General features: G+C 38.3%; 1 protein-coding gene across 3 annotated transcripts in view; it reads left to right on the top strand.

Annotated features, from left to right (window-relative positions):
* nphs1 (NPHS1 adhesion molecule, nephrin) overlaps nt 1-24,359 on the top strand; it is a 148,171-nt gene that overhangs the window by 38,928 nt on the left and 84,884 nt on the right. For all 3 annotated transcript variants that reach the window (XM_051862610.1, XM_051862609.1, XM_051862608.1), the window contains exons 6-15: nt 8,153-8,275; nt 8,531-8,612; nt 10,568-10,671; nt 13,468-13,589; nt 16,621-16,792; nt 18,997-19,154; nt 20,635-20,776; nt 22,748-22,872; nt 22,978-23,146; nt 23,856-23,985. In XM_051862610.1, coding sequence (XP_051718570.1) covers nt 8,153-8,275; nt 8,531-8,612; nt 10,568-10,671; nt 13,468-13,589; nt 16,621-16,792; nt 18,997-19,154; nt 20,635-20,776; nt 22,748-22,872; nt 22,978-23,146; nt 23,856-23,985 — 1,327 coding nt within the window. The remainder of the gene's footprint in view (nt 1-8,152; nt 8,276-8,530; nt 8,613-10,567; nt 10,672-13,467; nt 13,590-16,620; nt 16,793-18,996; nt 19,155-20,634; nt 20,777-22,747; nt 22,873-22,977; nt 23,147-23,855; nt 23,986-24,359) is intronic.

Below are 24,359 nucleotides of genomic sequence, written 5' to 3'. Positions count from 1 at the left end.
TGGGGTATGAGGGTATTTTGTGGCCCTGGAGAAGTTTTGACATGTCCTGACATTTGTGCTTTTTTCAGTTACTTTTAAACATATTAATGCTTTTTTTGTTTTTTTGAGTTGATGTGGGCGTTGACTCTATCGCATGGATCACCTCAGGATTTGCGTTTGAATGCTGCATGCTCTCTGTGGGCATGGCCGCATTAGCGGATATTGAGGTGACTCGCGAACGACTGACATCTCTCTCTTTTCAAACAGATTACATAAACAGAGAGTATTTGTTTTATTTTATTTGACTTACATTATTTAAATCCTGACATTTCATTGTTTCTTTGGACATATTTCTCATGTTTGTGTGATTAGTATTCTCTAAGTTAGTTCATTTTCTGAGGAGTATCAGAATGGACTTCATTCAGAGAGAGATAGCAGATCGCGCATCATGTTAGTTTTCTTTATTTAGCAAAAAGCGCAGCATTTTGTTTTTACCGTGAGTGTAGACAAATAAAAGAAGACATTTTACAGTTTTGAATGATGACCCCAAGGAGTTAAAGAAGAATAGGATACAGGAGAAAAAAGTTCAACACTCTTATTTGTAAATCTAATGTAAAGTCATTTTTACTTATTAGTATGGTTGTATTAAAATTACACTGTTATGATAGTTTGATTATAAAGTATATTTGAGACTGACTATGTGAGACTATAGTTTGAATAAATCCCCTTTTTTTTGCATGACACATTGACATTACAGTATAGAAGGGCTCTTTCAGCGCTATCCTGAACATCGTATAAGCATTCATTTCATGTGTCATAGAACGGAAGAGAGGCTCTCAGGAGCCCACGTAAACGTCCCGAGTCTTTCACATAAAAACCAGTCTACAGACTTTCATTGACAACCTAGGAAGTCGGGAAAGGTCTCTCTTTCTTTTTAAGTTTCGTTACAAGCTGTTCACAATAAAAAAGTGATTAATACATGAACAATATTTAATATCATTAAAAAAGAAACAATATAGTATAAATATGTTGATATCATAACACTAATACCTGGCAATACTTGAAATAGTATTGGAATGTATTTAACCTGTTTGGAATGACCTTGTGCTATATTAATATTCTCTATAGTTGTGTTATGTGACTGAGAAGGGTAAAATAGTTTAGTACCAGTAGGTTAGTTCAAGAAAAGTAGTATATGACTTGACATCACTGTGATGAAACACCATTGTTTTTACATGCTACCTTGGCATTGCTGTTGTTGTTTTGAAGCACCTTTTGTTTTTTTTTTAGCTTTGCTTTCGAGCACTGAGCCAAAAGTTCAGCGAGCGAGAATGAGGGATGAAGTGAAAGACATGCATCGAGGCGGAGTGAGAAAAACACTCTACCTGCTTGCCTGGTCTGTGAGCACACCATCAGTCTTTACTGGGAAATCTATGTGCCTGAACAATGTCTTCTCTAGCACAACAAGTGATGAGCCTGGCTTCATCTGCAGAGAATGAGAAAGATAGAGCGAGGGGGCGATGGCGTGAGGGTGAGAAAGCGAGACAGTGATAGGAAATTGTGAGCAGTTAAAAAGAGAGGGAGAGCAGAAGAGAAGGGAAAACAAATGCATCTCATTATCTAAGCGGGCTCCTCTGCAGTGCTCTCCTCACCCATCAGTGTCCACACAGCTCCAATTGCTTCCTTTAAATCAGTTTGAAGCCCAAGCCTTGCCCCATATGTCTCGGTGTGAAGCCCCTCACTCTTCACTGCTGAGCTGCACACAGCAATAACGCCCCCTAGTGCCTAGAAACTCCAGGGGAGCAACTGGCTGCATGAAGAACAACACAGAGGTTCTAATTACTATGTGCCAGTACTCACTAGGTATTTCTTTGGTTTATTTGCTTGTTTTTTTGTTTTGTTTTTTTTTTTGTTTTTTTTTTCCAGAGTGAAATTAAGGATTTTATATTGTTTTGGGTATGTGAGCTTGCTCTGAGGGAAGAAAAAAAACAACAACTGATGATCATATCATGTCATCCAGCATAATTTGAGAATATTCCACAGAGCATCTTGTGCTTTAAAGGAAGCCAGAAAATGAACGTAGTTCACATAGTAAATATCACATATTATCTTGTTGTCGGTGACTTAGAAGTCAAATTTATTTGTGTTATTTATGTATTTATTTGAATTAATGATATTTTGGAAGTTATTTATTAAATATCTTAATAATAACTAATATTTTTCATTTTAATTATTATTATATCATACCATATTATATATTTGTCTGTTTGTTTATTTTAAAAATAAGAATATGTTGGCGCCGATAGCCTAGTGGTTAGTGCGCCGACACATGGCGCAAATGCGTTCACGGCGACCTGAGTTTGATTCCTTTCTCGAGGTCCTTTTCCGATCCCTACCCCTCTCTCTGCCCAATGCTTTCCTGTCTGCTCTCTACTGTCCTATCTGAATAAAGGCACAAAAAGCCCATAAATATAACTTTAAAAAAATAAAAAAATAAATAAAATAAGAATATATATATATATATATATATATATATATATAAAAGCTGTTACTGTTCAGGCTTTTATGTAGAATGTTGTCAGTTAAAGGGATAGTTCACCCAAAAAAAGAAATTTACTCACCCTCAAGCTCTATATGGCTATAAGGTCTATATGGCTATCTTCTTTCAGACAAACACAGCGATATATTAAAAAATGTCCTGGCTCTCCGAAGCTTTATAATGGTAGTGAATGGGGGCATGTTTTGAAGGCCCCCCAAAAAATGCATCCATCCGTCATAAATATAATCCATTCGGCTCCAAGGGGTTAATAAAGGCCTTCTGAAGTGAAGCAATGAGTTTTTGTGAGAAAAACATCCATATATAAAACTTACATAACTATAACATCTAGCTTCCGGCAGATGGCCGTACACATTGATTTGCATCTGAAGAGTAACCCCTGACCCGACGTAATGACGAATGCAGAAGCTCAGAGGATAGAGCAAAACAAAACACCGGTCATGAATTAGAAGTCTAAAATGAGAAATTTTAAAGAGAAATATCGAACGATTTTGATATAAGAGAAGAGGAGTTTCAGTTTGTCGCCCAGCCCTATTTTTTTAAACCACTAGAGGCGTCTAAGCTTACGCTACTCCTACATCCTGCATCACACATTGCGTCAGTGGGTTACTCATTTGACGCAGAAGTCAACTTGCGCAGTATGCGTACGGTCATCTGTCGGAAACTAGTTATTATAGTTTATAAAGTTTTAAATATGGATATTTTTCTTACAAAAACCCATTGCTTTGCATCAAAAGGCCTTTATTAACCCCCTGGAGCCGTATGGATTGTATGTATGATGGATGGATGCATTTTTGGGGGGGGGGGGGGGGGTGGCTTCAAAACATGCCCCCTGTTCACTACCACGGCCATTTATGAGCGCTATTTATTCATATTAAACATTTAACATTTTAAAGTTAAACATTTAAAAATACAGTCTACACAACAGTCTCCGTGCTCACAGCGTCACAGACATTAATATTTTAACGATTTATAAAAGATGAATCACTGTCTGGCCATCTGGGATTTTGGTATGGAGATAAAGGTTATGATTATAATTTTTTGGAAGTATTACACCACATCGTGTGTGTATATTAGCACCATTTGTTGTTTTCTTGTGGTATGAGATAGAGCGTTTGGACCCGGAAGCGCTGCAGCGTGACGTCAGACTTAACAACCGAATAAAGCTTTGAGGAGCAAGGATATACATCTCCGATTGTGTCCGTCTGAAAGAAGACAGTCATATACACGTAGGATGGTTTGAGGGTGAGTAAATCATGGGATAATTTTCATTTTTGGGTGAACTATCCCTTTAAGAGTTTCAGGGGCCATTCACACGGAACGTGTTCTTGCTTTTGGTCTGTGGTGTTTTTTAACTGTTGTGTCAGAATACGTTGTGCATTTTTTTAAAAAGTCAGCCTTTAAAAACACAAGACCTGCAGTTTTGCACTGTCTAGGTTTTTTTTAATCGTGAAGCACTTTCTGTGTGAACAGCCTTAAGTTCATAAGCTGTATTTTAAGATATTCCTTACACATTGTACAACCAAAAATGATCCTGTTTCACACTTTTACATCCAATATCAAGCTCACAGTGGGATAAACTGTGCAACTCGGGTAAACTTGGACAGTGCCACATTTGAGTTCGATTCGTTTGAACAGAGCACAAAAACTGATTTTCACTCCCTCTCGTCAAAAGCGGCGAGAAGCACTCTGTAGCCCCGAGCGATGCGGGGAAAGTTGCACAGCAGAGAGGTAAGAGGGAGCGCTTTGATCGGCGGCGTGCGCGTCTCTTCTGCTGGAGGTGATTTGCAGCACTGTTGCTGCTGCTCTTTTTTTCTATAAGCAGAGCGCTATGCTAGATTAGCATTTAGTGCACTTCCACAGGCTTGTCGACAGCGCAGGGGCCGTGCTTCATCATCCGTCTGTGATTCACACAGGCGTTTCAATTGATAATGAGATGGTGTGCTTCTGCAGTGTCGTGCTGAGGCCACTGAAAGTGAAAGTGCTCTGATAGAAAACAACCACGAAACACTGCGAGGCCCTTCGTTGAGATCTTAAATAATCATGTGCAGGGGTTTGTGAGGCCCTAAGTAAGATTTGTTTCACTCTTTGTTCCAAAGCATTAAAGAGGAACTATTATGCATAAACGCCAATTTATGTTTGTGCCAGTAGGTGTCCAAACTCCATACCCCACCCCCCGCGATGACAAATGCACCTATCTATTAGTGTTTAATGTTGTATTATTTTGGAATTTAAAAGGTTTTCTGGTATGTGTGAATTTTTGGGGTCACCATTGTGCTGAAGAGTAAAGCCTGTGGTCATTTTTATGATTGGCTGAACACCATTAAGACTATAATAACTTTATTTAAAAAGTAACGGCAGTGCACATTATAGCACAGTGATAGTCTCTTTGGTAGAAACTTTAGTACATGCAGGTGTGCTTTTGTTAACTAACTTGAAACATTTAAAATGTAAATAATTATAAAATATAAGAAATGTGTTACATAATATATTTTACCATATATGTTTATATATGCAATATATTATGCATGCAGTATCACATATAAATCTATATATTGTGAAGTATATTACTAAATATAAAATTACATGCATTATGATATATTAGTAAATATAATATCACATATTTTTCAATATATGAAAAGCTGCAATTCCTTATGTATTATTCAATATATTGTAATATATTTATGCAATATATTTTCCTGTATATTTTTAAATATACTGTTAAATCATGTAATATATTGATCATTCATATATAGGGAAATACATTTTCTTTCCATAAGGGACTGAATAGTTCATTTGACTTAGTGTTAGTTTTTCGGAAAAAGTGGTCCAAGGAAGGAACAGTGGTGAACCGGCGACAGGGTCATGGGCGGCCAAGGCTCATTGATGCACGTGGGGAGCGAAGGCTGGCCCGTGTGGTCCGATCCAACAGACGAGCTATGGTAGCTCAAATTGCTCAAGAAGTTAATGCTGGTTCTGATAGAAAGGTGTCAAAATACACAGTGCATCGCAGTTTGTTGCGTAGTCCAGTCAGGGTGCCCATGCTGACCCCTGTCCACCGTCGAAAGCACCAGCAGTGGGCACATGAGCATCAGAACTGGACCACGGAGCAATAGAAGAAGGTGGCCTGGTCTGATGAATCACATTTTCTTTTACATCACGTGGATAGCCGGGTGTGTGTGCGTTGCTTACCTGGGGAGCGCATGGCACCAGGATGCACTATGGGAAGAAGGCAAGCCGGCGGAGGCAGTGTGATGCTTTGGTCAATGTTCTACTGATAAACCTTGGGTCCTGCCATCCATGTGGATGTTACTTTGACACGTACCACCTACCTAAGCATTGTTGCAGACCATGTACATCCTTTCATAGAAAAGGTATCCCGGTGACTGTGGTCTCTTTCAGAAGGATAATGCGCCCTGCCACAAAGCAAAAATGGTTCAGGAATGGTTTGAGGAGCACAACAATGAGTTTGAGGTGTTGACTTGGCTTCCAAATTCCCCAGATCTCAATCCAATCGAGCATCTGTGGGATGAAGTCCGATCCATGGAGGCCCCACCTCGCAACTTACAGGACTTCTGCTGCTAACGTCTTGGTGCCATATACCACAGCACACCTTCAGAGGTCTAGTGGAGTCCATGCCTCGATGGGTCAGGACTGTTTTGGTAGCAAAACTAACACAATATTAGGAAGGTGGTCATAATGTTATGCCTGATCGGTGAATAGCATTTTCTTTTTTTCTGTGAGTGCCTGTGCTTTTCAACGTTTGTTAGTGTGTATAATGTTGCTGTTTGAGCATGAAATAGGTCTGCAAAGTTACGAAGCATAAAGTCACTCCAAATGGAGTTAATCTCTATATCAGTAAGCACTGTTTCTAAACTCCCTGAAACGTCTTGAGATTTCTTCTGGGAATGTACACGCCACAATATTCGTCATTTATACACATAAAAAAAAAAAATTATAAGGTTGAGTTACCTTAGTAGCGTGTCGGAACGTGTGTAAGGGGTATGACATTTCTGAAACCCATTTGAAGCGGCTGACCAATCACAACACATTGCTCCAGCTGACCAATCAGAGCACATTGAGCTTTTCAGAAGGAGGGGCTTCATAGAGACAGGAACTAAACAGAGTTTAACAGACAGACTAGGAAGAGAGTTGCTACAGCAATGTAAAATATGTGAAAAATAAGGTGTTTTTTGAACATTCAAGCACAGAAGCCTATTCTAGCAGAACCTATAAACAAAATCAAGACAAAAAGAGCATAATATGGCCTCTTTAAAGAATAAAGATAAATTGGATCCATTCGTCAATAACAATAGCTCTGTTTTTATTGTCTGTTTTAAGTGAACCTGGGAAGCTTATCCATCTGAGTTGTGCAATTAAGTATTCAAGTCAGTAAAAAAATACTGAAATAGCCAAAACAAATAAACCATGAATTATCGCAATGGCTTTTTTTATGTTGGACAAGTGGATAAGCATAAGTGACTACACTACCTGTATGATTTATTTATGCATGCACTCAATCTAACAAATAATTGATTAATTTGCATAGAGCAAACTGCATGAGACTCATTTACTTTACATTAGTTGACTATAAGCTGGACATACTGATATGAATGATAATAATGTGTGGCTTGAAGAAGCGGCATGCTATTACTTTTCAAAGCAATCAGATTTACAATTTTATTTCCTGGCAGACGATAAAGCGGGTATAAATCTGTAAGATTTACACTGAAGGATGGACTAAAGCCATATCTAGAGAGAATAAAGACTTGAAGGTAGACTTGGCCAGAATAACTTCACAGTCATATACTGTAGCCACATGCTAAAAACCACTCAGAACTTATTTGTGCTCCCACTGGCATTTGCTGCATTGTCAGTGTGCATTTGCATGAAGATGAACTTTGTCTCTTACTAATGTTGCCTCAGATCACCAGCTCTCATTGAAAATGAATGACTTGTGGTCGCTTTGTTTCTTTAAAGTGCTGTCAGTGTGAATGCCCTTAACATGAAAGAAATAGCTTTTATTGCTTTGGTCAGGACACGGTGTAAAGCAAACGCTAATACTACCCTTACAGATGAAGAATGTGATGTTTTCACTGAATAAGTACTTTCTCCTATCCTGGTTTAATGTGCAGAGTCAACTTTACTAGGCATCACTACTTTCATTTTTCCTGAAAGGGAGTTTGAACGTGTTTTTTTTTTTTTTTCCTCGGAAGTGTTCGGAAGACCTGTTAAAAAATTAAAGATTGATAAAAGATATATACACACACATACCACATTACTTTTTATAATTAATCATACAAATAAATGTTAAACATACCACCCCCCACCTCACACAAAACATTTTTTTTTACTTTCTGTATGAACCAGTTTTCCATTATGTAGCCAAAACCCTTCAAATTTAGCTTACATGTGAAGACATTTAACCAATTTTGTTTCCAAAGTAGTTCACTCAGAAACTCTAGTATTTGTGTGTGTGTGTGTGTTTAAAGCTCTGAAATATCTCTTCAACCAGACACCAAATGAGTTCACAGCTTGCAATAAAATAATATATTGTGACAATCCCCTGCAGGTTAATCTCTCCTCACCTTCTCCTTATTCTCTCTCTTGTCTAAGTCCCACCCTCACAGCCGTACATCCAGCTGGAGTCTGATGAGCCGTGGGTGGAAGGAGACAAATACACAGTGACCTGCATCGCTCCTGATGCAAAACCTCCAGCAGAAATCACCATGTTCAGAGGTACGCCATCGCTTAAGAGCCCCACTCTTTCTTACGTCCATTAAGCGGGGCTCTTATGAGACAATTACACTGTAGATACACAACGGTGATAAAAGATGAAACCTCTCTTCGGGAGCTTTCAAAGCAGTGGCTGTAAACTCAAACCAAGAGTCTTCATGATTCATTTACTAAGTTTGTGTCACACCATCTCTTGGCAAGAAGTACCCTGAGGCAGCTTACTGACTCTAAAACATTTTTTTTTTCTTTCTTTCTCAGATGGAGAGGAGCTGACGGAAACTGATTCTTTTACAATGTCAGGCTCACAGGATAAGCTTTTAAACACGCATGCCGAAGTCCTGTAAGTTTGTGTGTGAACAATGAAGTTAAAAAAGATTTTTTGTTCAGTTGAATCCACTTCACCACTTTCACTTTGTTGTATGACCTTGAGAATTTGTCTGTTTAGAATTATACATTACCTAAGATGATGATTTTATACTGTATATAGAGAAAAAGAAGCAGTGGTCGGAGGAGTTTGTTAAGAAAGACTTTTTATTTAACCAACAAGTTCAAGTTTTTCTCACAAAAGAGAATTCTTGAGTTTGGTATTCAAGCAATTTTAAAGGAACTGTCTCTCACTAATTAAAATTCTTTCTTTTATCCACCGTCATGTCATTCAAAAACTGTATGTTTTCATTTCTCCCATGAAACACAGCAGGAGATGTTTAGCAGAAGGTCCAGGCTTCTCTTTTCCACCATCTCTCCCAAATCTCATTCATGATTATGTTTAATTAAAAAAATATTTTTTATTAAAAGATGAGGAACCACCAGCATGCCTTTTCTGTTGGACTCCATTGACTTTTAAGCATGTTTACCTGCTTTTAATGTCATTAGGGAACATTTTCATACAAAAAAGTTCTTCAATAAATATTTTACTTTTTTTAAAGGCCCACTGAAGTGCCTTGAAACGCGCATTATTCAGTTTCCACTGAAACAGGAAGGCAGGGTGGGACATATAGAGCATGTCCTCCCCTTTTTAAATAGCCAATAGCATTTTGTTTATATCACGCATGGCCAGAGCCGTTGAACTCCGTAAAGCCTCAGTTTCCTTCTAATCTCTAACCGTTTCGCCTCCTAATCTCCTCAATATCGCTTTAAAATACAGCATTCTGTTCAGAATTCAAATGGGTCCGATATATCTTCTGGTATGCGCCGACTCGTGCATATTATCCGCTCTGTGCTATCGTGTCTTTTGACCGGAGCAGACTGTGTGTGCGCTGCGGTGGTTCGCGTGTCTGGCACGGAGCAGAGTTAGCATTTTCAATACATTTTATAGATGTTGAGCTTCACGCTCGTGCTTATTTTGGAATAAGGCTGTAACATAACAAAATGTGGAAAAAATGAAGCGCTGTGAATACTTTCCAAATGCACTGTATATATATATATATATATATATATAAGATAGTATGAAGATATGCATCTTACTGACCCCAAACTTTGTAAATAAATAAATAAATATTCAAATGTGCCATGTAAAGTTCAGTCATGACACATCATAGCGAATGATGCTTGTGTTTTATACTGGCGAGTTTGAGTTTGTGCACAGTTGCGAATGAGATTTGAGAGCTACAGCAGAGAGGAAAGATTATGACCTAAATTTCTGTATTTTCCTCATGCAAAACTGTCATGTGGCTTCAGAAGACTTGAAATATAGCACCAAAGTGCCACTTTATGGTGATTTTTTCATTTTTAGAACTTGACAGCCTCAGTATTCATTCACTTTCATTGTATGCAAATGAGCAGCCTGGACATTCTGCCTAACGTCTCGTTTGTGTTCCACAAAAGATAGAAAATCATAGCAGTTGGAATGACGTGCAAAATGACAATGGAATTTTCATTTCTGGATGAATTTCCTCATTTAAGTAGTGATATAAAAGCCTGTTTTCTTTATTGAAACCTATTTTCAGCTTTCCATGCAGCATACTTACCTAGATTGACCAAGGACTTTTTTACCTGCAACCTCATAAATGTTTAGTCAATGGGCATATCCTGAAATCCATGTGGAGTTATGTCAAAATATCTGAAACGTGTATCTACTTCATTCCATGAATGCTGCACTCTTGAGAAAGGTAGTGCTGAACAATCAAATCTTGGAAGCCAGGTACAGTTAAGTGTACACTGGCAGTGCTCCAGGCTGGCAAATGGAGTAAAGTTATGAGATCAGTTGGGTTCTGGGTAATTGTGGCAACATTCGGGATGAGAAAGTGCCACAGTGTGAAATGCATTAACGCAAGTCAACCCCACTCTCTCTTACAGCATCAGGGCACGAAGCTCAGATGACACACGGCGGCTGACGTGTCGAGCGAAGAACCCAGCTAGCCCTCGAGCTCTTGAGACTGGCATGACCATGAGGGTATACTGTAAGAACCCTTCATTGTGTAAATTCACACTGGATGTGTTTACAATTGAGCACTCTTAATGATATATGCATTTTTTATTCATGTTCATGATGTGAAGAGCCAGTGGATTTGGAATTTGAAATCTCAGTTCAAGCAGAGTTGAATCAAATGGAGCACATACTGTGAATAATGAAAATCACCAAGACTTTGAGTTTAAGTCATAGATTTTGCTCACATAGTGCCAAGTTCATGACCACAGCTTTGTGACTCAGTCAGTTGGGCCTTTTTCCTGTCAAGTAGTACTCCTTGTCCTTTCACTTTGGGAAGAAATTTCCCCTTCAATCTGAGATGATAACAAGTACCAAGAATACCATTAAAGTCAACATGAAATGCTTTTCATTTCCACAATGTGAAATTCAGTGAGGAAAAACTGTTGATTTCTTTCTTTTAGAGCTGGTTGGATTGCGAAAAGTGGTCTTTACATGACTGTTATTCAAAAAATGCAATTTAACATCTAAATATATTAGGTTACACTAAAAAAAAAAATGGTAAAGTAAATGTTCACCCTAAAAAATGGTAAAGTAAATGTTCAACCCAAAATGAAAATTCATCATCATTTACTCATCCTCATATGGAGCCCCTAAAGAGTCATTGGAGGAAAAATTATATTTCAGTGCTTTCACGTTCTCTTGTAAAGAGAGAGCGTTCACTCACAAAGCTTTTGTGATGGAAATAATATGAGGTAGGAGGCAAACTATATTTCATTGCTTTCATGGGCAAACACAAAGTTTCTTGGGTGAACGCAAAACGTTTGCCATAGAATGATAATGGTTTTCGAGAGAACGCATAGATTACCGGGAGAACGCATTGTTTTGCTAGAGAACACAATAGATTCTTGGGAGAATGCAATTGTTCTGTGAGTGAACGCAAAGTTCTCTCAATACTTTTGCATACTTTTGATTTCAAAACACTGCTTCATGAAGCTTCGAAGCTTTACGAATCTTTTGTTTCGAATCAGTGGTTCGGAGCGTGTATCAAACTGCCAAAGTCACACCCCCCAGTGGTGAACCATTGAAATTTTGAAACACTTATGACGTAATGAAGCCTCGTTTACTGAAATCTTTGGCAGTTTGATACACGCTCCAAACCACTGATTCGAAACAAAAGATTCGTAAAGCTTTGAAGCTTCATGAAGCGGTGTTTTGAATTCACCCATCACTAGATATTGTTGATTATAGTTATTATTTTGTTTTTTTGGCGCACAAAAAGTATTCTCGACGCTTCATAACATTAAGATTGAACCACTGTAGTCACATGAGCTGTTTTAAATATGTGTTTAGTAGCTTTCTGGGCATTGAAAGTGTTAATTATCTTGCTGTCAATGCAGGCCTCACTGAGCCATAGGATTTTATAAAAAATATCTTAATTTGTGTTCTTAAGATGAACAAAGGTCTTACGGGTGTGTAACGACATGAGGGTGAGTAATTAATGACAGAATTTTCATTTTTGGGTGAACTAACCCTTTAAAGGGTTTCATACCCTCATGACTTTTAAAACCTGTATGATATTTCTTTCTGCAGAATACAAAAGAAGATTTTTTTTGAAGAACTGTACAATGAAAGTTCTGTAAATGTGGTTCAAAACAACATTGGACCCCAATGACTTTCGTAGTATGGACAAGAAACACAGAGACATTTTTCACAATATCTTTTCTTGTGCAAACTTTTTGATTAAACAATCCCTTTAAGGTAACAATTGCAGGTTGCCATTTTGTACCAAGTAGGGTTGATTTCTATTTCAGATTGACTTTAAATTGAAACACCAAAGTCCTTTCAAATCAGTTTATGGCATCATGTTTTAAAACACATTTTTCCATGTTAATTTTATACATTTATCTGTTATATTACTAGGTGAGCTTTGAAAACCGATGCAGCCTAATGCACATATTCCATGTGATATGATGCATTTCACAGACATAAGCTTCCACCGAAATGCCAATCACATTTTTTTCTGCTCACTAAATTTATGTTTTAAAACATTGCCCCCCTTTCACTCACCCCAGCTCATGGTTCCATTACCGCCCAGCCAGTGCAATAAGTGCTAATGTAGCAGAACCGATGGCCAGCAACGCTGTCTTACTCAGCACGCCTGGCCCATCAAATACAACTTTCCACTGGCCATTTTCATCTGCGGCAGATTGTGAGCAAGACGGCACTTTGTCATGGCAGACTCTCATCCGTCCATCGCGCCCGCTTCTAAACTGATTGGGGCAATAACAAAGAGCGGCCCAGCCCCATAATTTATTTTATGGCAAATGTATTATTCAGCTCCACTGTAATTTATTCATGTTCCACATTGCCTTATTACGGTTTAAACATCTGTTATTTTGGTTTATGGACTGGTGCCAGTGTGTGGGTCGCTCTTTATTCTTAATGGTTTCATCAAAGGGACATCCGATGTCTTCCCGCTGCACTGGCGTGAAATGTTCTCGATTTAACAATGTTGTACAGGACTAAAATAGAGTCATGCTCTTCCTGACCCTTTGATGCTGAAACTTGTGGTCGTTTTTCTTGCTCTTGCTCTTTCTTCTTCTTCCATTTCATCTCTCATGACTGGCTCTAACATGAAAAGATGCCCATCTTCACAGAACAAAGGCAAGATCTTTTGTTTTAATAATATTTCCCTCCTTCTCGCGCATAAACTGTACTCATTTCATTTCTTCTTAAGAGTAGCCGTGCTGCGATGCCTGCGAATACATACAAATGATTCAAACTTCTGTCTATTGGTGTTCATTTTCTTGTGAATTCCTTCGTTCAGTTCCCCCGCAGGCTCCGGTGATCATAGGATTAGAAAATGAAGAGGTCAGAGCTGGTTCCTTGCTGAGGGTGGTGTGCATGTCGTATGGAGGCAACCCTTTAGCCACTCTGCATTGGATTAAGGTGAGAGAAATATAAGAAATTCTTCCTCAGTTGCCCTTTTCCTTTTCAGAAATAATTACTTGGCCTTTACCTTTACTTGAATAGGATACAGAACAAGACCTTGTGTTTGACTTGTAGTTATTGATTAAACGTGTATTTCCCATAAATTAAAGAAACATTTTTGTTTGACTGGTAATACTTTACAATGTAATAATAATAATACTAATACTAATACTAATAGGTAATGCATTAGTTATCAGTGTTAGGGTAACGCATTACAAGTAATCAGATTACTTTTTTCAAGTAACTAGTTAAGAAAAACATTACTTTTAAATTTATAAGAATATATCTGATTTTTTTTTTTTTTTTTTTTTTTTTCTGAATATGTAATGCAAGTTACTTTGTTTTCCCATGTATTGACTGACAGCTCTCCTGTCCCCATGTTGAGAGAAATTGGGAGTAAATGCAGAAGCATTGTGTGTGCTGTGTAGTTCTAGAATAAATGTGAGCATACATTTACTCACTTGCACAAAACAGATTCAGTATTCACCAAAATCAATAAAAACAGGCAAACTCAGAATATTAATAAAACCTGCAATAATACTATACTATAATAATATACTTTATGTATTTAATCTCACTTTATTAAACCATTGCTGCTGACCTTCAATGATCCAATTCAACCATACTAATAAGTAAAAATGACTTTAGATAAACATCACATTTATTTATTTATTTATTTATTTATTTATTTATGTATTTATGTATTTATGTATTTATTTATTTATTTTTTGATTAAGTAAGACTGTTGAACTTTCTTCTCCTGCGTCCTTTTCTTCCGCGATCCATTTTCTTCAGCCTGAGGCTTATTAATTTAACTTTAGTGTTTTGTTTGTTTTTGTTTTGTTATTAAAACAAACAAACAAGCAAGCCCAACCCAGATGAGATAAAGTAAGTAACGCAATTAGTAACTTTTTTAGGGAGTAATGGAATATTGTAACGCATTACTTTTAAAAGTAACTTTCCTCAACACTGTTAGTTATCATTACAGTAACTAACAATGAGCCATACATTTGCTACAGTATTTATTCATTAATGTTAGTGTTAATGAGTCAGTGTCATGTTAGCTCTGGTCTATTAAATAATATTAACAGATACAACTTTTTATTTTAATAATGTAATTGTAAATGTTGAAATTAAAATGATCTAAGATTAATAAAGGCTTTAGAAGTGTTTTTCATTGTTGGTTCATGTTAATTAATGTTAAGAAATGGAACCTTATTGTAAAGTGTTACCGTTTGATCTTTTTTTTTATTTTTTTTTTTAACAGAGTTCACAAATGCATTGAACACAACGTTTGTTTGCCATGCTGCAGAAAGGGTCCAAATGATGTCACTTCCTGTGTGTCACAATTTTAAGAAATATTGTATTATAATAATATTGTGTAATATAGTAATATTGTCTCTGTGTGTGTATGTAATTAGGGAAACCATACACCGATCAGGCATAACATTATGACCATCTTCCTAATATTGTGTTGGTCCCCCTTTTGCTGCCAAAACAGCCCTGACCTGTCGAGGAATGGACTCCACTAGACCCCTGAAGGTGTGCTGTGGTATCTGGCACTAAGATGTTAGCAGCAGATCCTTTAAGTCCTGTAAGTTGCGAGGTAGGGCCTCCATGGACATGAACTTTGAGGACAAAATGTTCACTTGCTGCCTAATATATCCCACCCACTAACAGAGATAATCAGTGTTATACACTTCACCTGTCAGTGGTTATAATGTTATGCCTAACCGGTGTATATTGAATAGTTAATAATTTAAAAAAGTAGAAAATTAAACATATTAAGTTTGTATAAAACATTGAATATTCAGCAGATTTTCAAATATAAAATGATGAAATGCTTGTATGATTTTATTTTTGTTGCAGTATAGTCAAAGAAGGTTAAAAATCAGAGGCCAAAATCATTATTTTTGTGTGGAGGATTAGTTTGAAAGTAGCTATTATGTTAATTTTATAGTTTATCTAACATATGTAATAGTTCACAATCCAAAAAAGTATAAAAAGTCATGAGACACCAAAGTGTACTGCATTCATGGAAAGTGCCACTTAGATAAATTGGTCCGAATGTTACGTTAAGCAGGTAGCTGTTAGATGAAAAATTATGGCCTGCATCATTCAACCATGCGAGAGCTGTTTACCAAAATACTTTGCAGGCCAATTACCATGAATGTAATGCCAGAGTAAGGTCACAGTGGAACGCAGGTTTACTAAAGTAATTTGAAGCTAGCTAGGATCTGGCAGGTGGTTTTATATTCTTTAAATTTTCCCAACGCATTGGCATCTCAAACAACTTAAATGTTATGCAAAGCTTCAGTGCCACTGAAAATTCTGCTGAGACTGTGTTAGAGGACTAACTCAAGATAACAGTCTGCATATGTTCACAAAGAGACAGCGCTGAGAGCACAGAATGAACAAAAGCACTGCTTTTTTATAAAGGCCATTCAACATTTCTTAAATACACTCTGAGTGTGGCTCTCGGGTAATGTTAAGTGGACTGCCCTTGTGTAAATTCTTCTCTTAAATAGGACATTAAGAAACTATGGTAAATGCATTTTTTTTAATTCAACCATTTATTTAGTTAGTGTGTGTGTGTACGCTTGTGAGTGAACGACTAAATTCAGCAAGCCTAGGGGAAAGCTGAGAGCCGCAGCCAAGAACTTTATTAAACGTCTGTGTTTAGAGACAGAGAGAAGACGTCAAGCTTTAAATCATTTGCAAGTGAAGTCTAGGCAGCCATCTACTTTTCAATTCATGTAGTGTCCCGCAGACAGACTCACAGTGGAGACTCTCAGTTTACTTTGATAAAATGTGTCAGTCCTGACATCTCTAATAATTTTCAGCTAATGCAAATGTTAGTGTCTGCAAGTGCGTTGACTGGATGACTGATTTCAGACACAAATGTCTTTTTCTACAAGTAAAGTTGGCTTCTATCTATCTGTCTGTCTGTCGGTCAGTCTTTTAGTCTGTCTGTGCCATTTTTTCTTAGAATGGAAAAGTCCTGTCCACCAGCTGGGAGGTGGACATTGTGTCACGTAGGTCCAGTAGCGTGTTGAAAATGGAGGTGAAGCCAGAGGACAATCATGCTGTGCTGCAGTGCGAGAGCGTCAATCAAGTATCTCGTTCACCGATGTCCCTCACTCGCACTCTCACCGTCATGTGTGAGTAGTCAGTAAAATTTAATCTTAAAATACTTCTGCTCAAAAACCCATCAAACTTCTAAGAAGGCCAAAAGCCTTGTAGTTTTCAGCATAGCCTTAAAACAAAAGCTTGATCTTTCATGACACACTGTCTCTTACCATATTCACTGTATGGCTGTATCATGGCTGACAAGTAAATCAGGTCAATACTTGTTGCTACTTGCCGTTTCTGTAATCATTCATTAACAGAGGATGGTTTGTAACGGTGGTCTTGTCACAGCAAATTCTAAATGTCAAATAACCATCTCTTATCAGAAAGTTACATTCATTGGCACATACAGTGGGTACGGAAAGTATTCAGACCCCCTTAAATTTTTCACTCTTTGTTATATTGCAGCCATTTGCTAAAATCATTTAAGTTCATTTTTTTTCCTCATTAATGTACACACAGCACCCCATATTGACAGAAAAACACAGAATTGTTAACATTTTTGCAGATTTATTAAAAAACAAAAACTGAAATATCACATGGTCCTAAGTATTCAGACCCTTTGCTCAGTATTTAGTAGAAGCACCCTTTTGATCTAATACAGCCATGAGTCTTTTTGGGAAAGATGCAACAAGTTTTTCACACCTGAATTTGGGGATCCTCTGCCATTCCTCCTTGTAGATCCTCTCCAGTTCTGTCAGGTTGGATCGTAAATGTTGGTGGACAGCCATTTTTAGGTCTGTCCAGAGATGCTCAATTGGGTTTAAGTCAGGGCTCTGGCTGGGCCATTCAAGAACAGTCACGGAGTTGTTGTGAAGCCAATCCTTCGTTATTTTAGCTGTGTGCTTAGGGTCATTGTCTTGTTGGAAGGTAAACCTTCGGCCCAGTCTGAGGTCCTGAGCACTCTGGAGAAGGTTTTCGTCCAGGATATCCCTGTACTTGGCCACATTCATCTTTCCCTCGATTGCAACCAGTCGTCCTGTCCCTGCAGCTGAAAAACACCCCCACAGCATGATGCTGCCACCACCATGCTTCACTGTTGGGACTGTATTGGACAGGTGATGAGCAGTGCCTGGTTTTCTCCACACATACCGCTTAGAATTAAGGCCAAAAAGTTCTATCTTGGTCTCATCAGACCAGAGAATCTTATTTCTCACCATCTTGGAGTCCTTTCATGCGGGCTTTCATGTGTCTTGCACTGAGGAGAGGCTTCCGTCGGGCCACTCTGCCATAAAGCCCCGACTGGTGGAGGGCTGCAGTGATGGTTAACTTTCTACAACTTTCTTCCATCTCCCGACTGCATCTCTGGAGCTCAGCCACAGTGATCTTTGGGTTCTTCTTTACCTCTCTCACCAAGGCTCTTCTCCCCCGATAGCTCAGTTTGGCCGGATGGCCAGCTCTAGGAAGGGTTCTGGTCGTCCCAAATGTCTTCCATTTAAGGATTATGGAGGCCACTGTGCTCTTAGGAACCTTAAGTGCAGCAGAAATTTTTTTGTAACCTTGGCCAGATCTGTGCCTTGCCACAATTTTGTCTCTGAGCTCTTCAGGCAGTTCCTTTGACCTCATGATTCTCATTTGCTCTGACATGCACTGTGAGCCGTAAGGTCTTATATAGACAGGTGTGTGGCTTTCCTAATCAAGTCCAATCAGTATAATCAAACACAGCTGGACTCAAATGAAGGTGCAGAACCATCTCAAGGATGATCAGAAGAAATGGACAGCACCTGAGTTAAATATATGAGTGTCACAGCAAAGGGTCTGAATACTTAGGACCATGTGATATTTCAGTTTTTCTTTTTTAATAAATCTGCAAAAATGTCAACAATTCTGTGTTTTTCTGTCAATATGGGGTGCTGTGTGTACATTAATGAGGAAAAAAAAGGAACTTAAATGATTTTAGCAAATGGCTGCAATATAACAAAGAGTGACAAATTTAAGGGGGTCTGAATACTTTCCGTACCCACTGTATAGGGTTATTGAGAATACATCTTAGTGCACACAAATACTGATACCATTTGGGAATTTATTAGAAGATCTCTCTAGACACTTCTCTCACCATTTCATTGATCAGCTAGATCATTATTTGAGAACTGTAAGAGGATCAAGAGAACATATCTTAATGGCCTCAAATCCTTTGTGGCAAGACTAGCGTGTTTAAACAATTTGCTGAGAAGATATGCTGACTGTCCATTTATCTTGCTTCTCTTTCTGTTGTGGTAATCACTTTTGCTCACAGTTGAGCCAGCTGAGGTAACGTTACTTGGCTCCTTCGAAGCCATAGAGGGACAGGAGATCAATCTGAGCTGTTACACTTCCTCTAGTAATCCGCCGGTCCACATCCGCTGGTGGCTCGGGTTCAAGGAGCTCAACAGAACGAATGTTACCATCTCTGAGGTATTCAACTTAACACTTAACAGTCAAGATAGAGGATCTCATAAAAATGATCATATACTGTTGCTGAAATCAACACTTTTTTTTTTTTGGCACTCTGAAATTGTTTTTATACCTTGCTTTCAATAGGTTCATCAGCAATACAGACTACCATCTAAACACTCATACGAGCCATTTCACCAACAGTGAAAGGCTTCGTGAGGTGTAGCGCTTGATTAAAGGAATATTTTTTTCAATTATTGTGTGAAATAAAGCCGGCGAGCCTTGAACCGAGAGTGATTCAAAGTCTCCATCAAGACTGTGCTTTTACTTTAGATTCTATTAGTTACTACATAATATTCTGTGAGATCAGGGGCTTTTAGAGTCTCTCTTTTTTTAATCTCCAGCTCTTCCTCTCTAGAGGTTGATTTGAATGAAACATAAGTGAATAAAAGCCGACCCGAGGCTGCTCGGCGCTTCACAGGACACTCCTTGTTCATTTGGAGGTGTTTTACATCTGATCTTTCATTTACATGCCGGTGTTAATTTATTATTTTCCTTTTTTTTTCACTCCGAGCTACTCTTTATGATATTTTCTAATAGTCTGGCCGTAATTAACCGTGAAGCCAGGGTCAACTCTCTGAGCAGGTGTAAATTAGAGCTTAGCAAATGAGCAGAATTAAAAACTCTGCCAATTATAGTCGGCATGAAACAGAAGTTGCTATTATGTCCCTATTATGACATATCATTATGAAACAGCTTCAGGGATGTGATTTTTCCATATTTATATGGATTTTGTGACCTGAAAAGTATCACCCACATGAATCCACGTGAATCTGAGAAAAAAATTGTGTGGGTGGGGGTGGTGGTCTGATTACATTTGTTTTATGTGTAGAATTAGATTTCTTCTGACAGTGCTCGTGGCGCCATCTGTGGGACACCCTTATGCTGGCCACATACTTGAAGATTTTATGCCGATTTGCATCCCCCCACCCCCGCCCCGCCCCGCCCCGCCCCCCAATTCAAGGCTTTTCGCAACCGACATTTTGTCCAAAACATCCTCAATTTTTTAGTGTCATTACGATTATTTTACTTCCATTCAGAGCCTCGCCAATCCCTAATTGTAAATATCAAATGTGTCACTAATAAATAGTCTACTAATTCAACTTTTAAAACCATTTCAGAGCAGTGGCTTTGCTATGTTTGCCACACTTTCATGTGTTTACACATTTACTAAAGCCACAATGTATTCCAACACTTTTGTTTTTTCTTTGTGTTTATTGAACATATGTCAAATCACATGAACTACAGTATCTCTGATCAAACATTTGATGCACATGGTCAGTTTCGAGAATGTGTACCATCAAAGAGAGTGTATCACGGTGGTATAATTTAATGTTTCCACTCTTGTGTGCAAAGAGTATTCTTATAAAAGCTCTTTACGAGGACCATATATTGTGCTCAGTAAAAATGGAAGGTCTCATATGAAATATTTGTGTTTCAGGGGGATAATGGTGGGATGATGACATTGTCTAACTTGACGCATAAAGTGTCACGTGAGGACAACGGTCTTCCTCTGACTTGTGAGGCATTCAATAAAGGCACCCGCTTCTCTAGTGTTCGATCTGAAGAGCTCATCGTTTACTGTGAGCGACCACTAACAATTTTTATCTAACATTTGGGTAGAATGATCCCTGATTAATTAATTTAATTTAGTAGCTTAGCTTGATTCCCAGGGAACACATACACTACCATTTGTTTGTTTGTTTGCTTGCTTGTTTGTTTGTTTGTTCTAAAGAATTAAAGATTGTATCATGGTTTCCAGCAGCACAACTGTTTTCAACATTGATAATAATACGAAATGTTTCTTGAGCAGCAAATCAGCATATTTAAATGATTTCTGAAATGTATGTCTTGACTCCATTGTACCACCTGAATTCCAGAAATGTTGTGAGGTTTTTTTTTTGTTTTTTTTTTGTTTTTTTTTTACATTTGAATAAAATGAAAACTGAAAGACTTTCAAATCACATGAGCCGATATTTTATTCACAATAGAACATAGATAACATAACAAATGGTTAAACTGAGAAATTTTACAATTTTATGCACAAAATGAGCTCATTTCAAATTTGATGCCTGCTACAGGTCTCAAAATAGTTGGGACAGGGGCATGTTTATCATGGTGTAGCATCTCATCTTCTTTTCAAAACAGTTTGAAGATGTCTAGGCATCGAGATTATGAGTTTCTGGAGTTTTGGTGTTGGAATTTGGTCCCATTCTTGCCTGATAAAGGTTTCCGGCTGCTGAAGAGTTTGTGGTCATCTTTGACGTATTTTTCATTTAATGATGTGCCAAATGTTCTCTAAGGGTGAAAGATCTGGACTGCAGGCAGGCCAATTCAGCACTGGACTCTTCCGTTTCTATGACAAAGCCATGCTGTTGTAATAGCTGCAGTATGTGCATTTGCATTGTCCTGCTGAAATACACCTTCCCTGAAATAGACGTCGTCTGGAGAGGAGCATATGTTGCTCTAAAACCTTTGTATACCTTTCAGCATTCATAGTGCCTTCCAAAACATACAAGCTGCCCATACCGTATGCACTTATGCACCTCCATACCATCAGAGATGCTGACTTTTGAACTGAACGCTGATAACACGCAGGAAGGTCTCCCTCCTCTTTAGCCCGGAGGACACGGCGTCCATGATTTCCAACAAAAATGTCAAATTTGGACTCGTCTGACCATAGAACACTTTTCCACTTTGAAACAGTCCATTTTAAATGGGCCTTGGCCCACAGGACACGACGGCTCTTCTGGACCATGTTCACATATGGCTTTCTTTTTGCATGATAGAGCTTTAGTTGGCATCTGCAGATGGCACGGTGGATTGTTTTTACTGACAGTGGTTTCTGGAAGTTTTCCTGGGCCCATTTAGCAATGTCATTGACACAATCATGCCGATGAGTGTTGTGGTGTCATCTGAGGGCCAGAAGACCACGGGTATCCAATAAAGGTCTTCAGCCTTGCCCCTTACGCACAGAGTTTTTTCCAGTTTCTCTGAATCTTTTGATGTTATGCACTGTAGGTGATGAGATTTGCAAAGTTTTGCAATTTGACGTTGAGGAACATTGTTTTTAAAGTATTCCACAATCTTTTTATACAGTCTTTCACAGATTGCCCATCTTTACTTCTGAGAGACTGAGACATCCCTTTTATAGCTAATCATGTTACAGACCTGATATAAATTACCTTACTTAGTTGCTTTTTCAGCCATTTGTTTTGAGACCTGTAGCAGGCATCAACTTGAAATGAGCTCATTTAGTGGATAAAAGTCTAAAATTTCTCTGTTTAAACATTTATGTTATCTATGTTCTATTGTGAATAAAATATAGGCTCATGTGATTTGAAAGTCTTTTAGTTTTCATTTTATTCAAATTTAAAAAACGTCCTAACATTTCCGTAATTCGGGTTGTAATTTGAGTAAAAGTTTATCTGAAATAAATAAATGCAAACATAATCAGGCACTCTTTTTCAAACATCTCTTCAATGCAGTTGTGCTGACTGGAATATTAGTTCTGTTAAAGTCTGTTCATCTTATTCCATTCTTTTTTTACTTAGATCCTCCTCAGAAGGTGTGGTTAGATGCTCCTCCACCAAACGTCTTCTTACACGCTGGTTCAACTCTTCGTTTAGTCTGTTTCTCCAGTGGTGGAAATCCCACAGGTCAGCTGGTGTGGTTCAAGGTGTGTAGTGATATGAAAGTTTTTGTTTACTGCCTTTTAGTAACAAGTATGTTTTGTTATTACTGCCATTAAATAATCCTACATGTCTGTGTGTGTGAACTACAGAACAATAAAGTCGTGCCGACCGCATCAAAGCTGGTGTCTTCAGAGCGTGGTGTGTCACGAGATCTCCTTCTCACCCTCCAGCCCAGCGACAATCTAGCCACCTACCGCTGTGACTCCTCAAACAAAGCCAAGAAAGTTATCTCTGCCCAAACCAAACTCAGGGTTCTGTGTATGTTTCTAAAACCCACTCACATGATACTCTAATGTGTACATGCAAAACCATATCAGTATGTACTTCTTATCTCTTAAATGCATGAGGGTTTTGCCAGTCACTAATTAAAGGGTTAGATCACTCAGAAATGAAATTTCTGTCATTAATTACTCACCTTCATGTCGTCCCAAACCCGTAAGTCCTTCGTTCATCTTCAGAACACAAATTAAGATATTTTTGATAAAATCCTAGGGTTTATCCAAGGAATAATTGATGACGGGCCTGTTGAATCATTAGAAAATAATGCACACCTGAGTTGGTAATGTAACGTTACACCACTGGTGTGCATTATTTTCTAATAATTCAACGGCCCGTCGTCAATTATTCCGCTTATACTATGGTTACCACACCTCAAAACATCCTATTGTTTACTATATTTATTTGCTTGGTCAGTGCCGTTGTGGGTTTTGTTTCTTTTGTGGTTGTAGGCTGTAGGACCTTTTAAAATAACTGAAATCATTTGGCGAAGTGATATGGAACTGTAATGTAGTCAAGACCTGCCTAGAACTACTTTAGCCGTGCGTTTCCCTGAAAATAATTGCACACCTTAGATCATTCAACAACCAATCAGATTTGAGCATTCAACAGCCCCGTAGTATAAACATATATATTTCACTATCTCTGCTAACATTCTAATTTATTGTTCTTTGTATTGTCCCTCGATCAGTTCCAGCAGTGAGCGTGAAGATCGTGGCCAAGCAGAAGGAGCTGCGCAAGGGTCAGACACTGGATCTGGACTGCCTGGCTGGCAGCAGCAATCCCACTGCAAATATCAGCTGGAGTTTGGGCCCCATGATGTACTAAAACACTTACTTATACATACACAAGCAACACCACATCATTACACACATGCACAAATGCACACTCACAGCTAATTCTGTATTATTTAGTTTAACACTCCCAAGGGCATTTCGCCACCCATCTGATTTATTCACATCAATAGACTGCAGAGCATTGACCCTCGGTGCACAAAACGCAGGCAAATACATCATATTCAGTCTCACCGGAATGCATTTCAGATGAATTTGGCTCCAAAATGACCCATGTAGTTTTTTAATGCTGAGAAGTGTGCAGTAATAGATGACTTGTGATGTGTATCTGTATAAAAAGAGCAGAATTTGTGCAGGAGGGCTCTAAGCTCTTTGTAGAAGCAAGAAAATGTGCAATGTTT

The sequence above is a fragment of the Ctenopharyngodon idella genome, chromosome 15, assembly GCF_019924925.1.
Source record: "Ctenopharyngodon idella isolate HZGC_01 chromosome 15, HZGC01, whole genome shotgun sequence".
Taxonomy (NCBI): domain Eukaryota; kingdom Metazoa; phylum Chordata; class Actinopteri; order Cypriniformes; family Xenocyprididae; genus Ctenopharyngodon; species Ctenopharyngodon idella.
The sequence above is the reverse complement of the archived record's forward strand: the minus strand, read 5'-3'. Positions and strand labels throughout refer to the sequence as shown.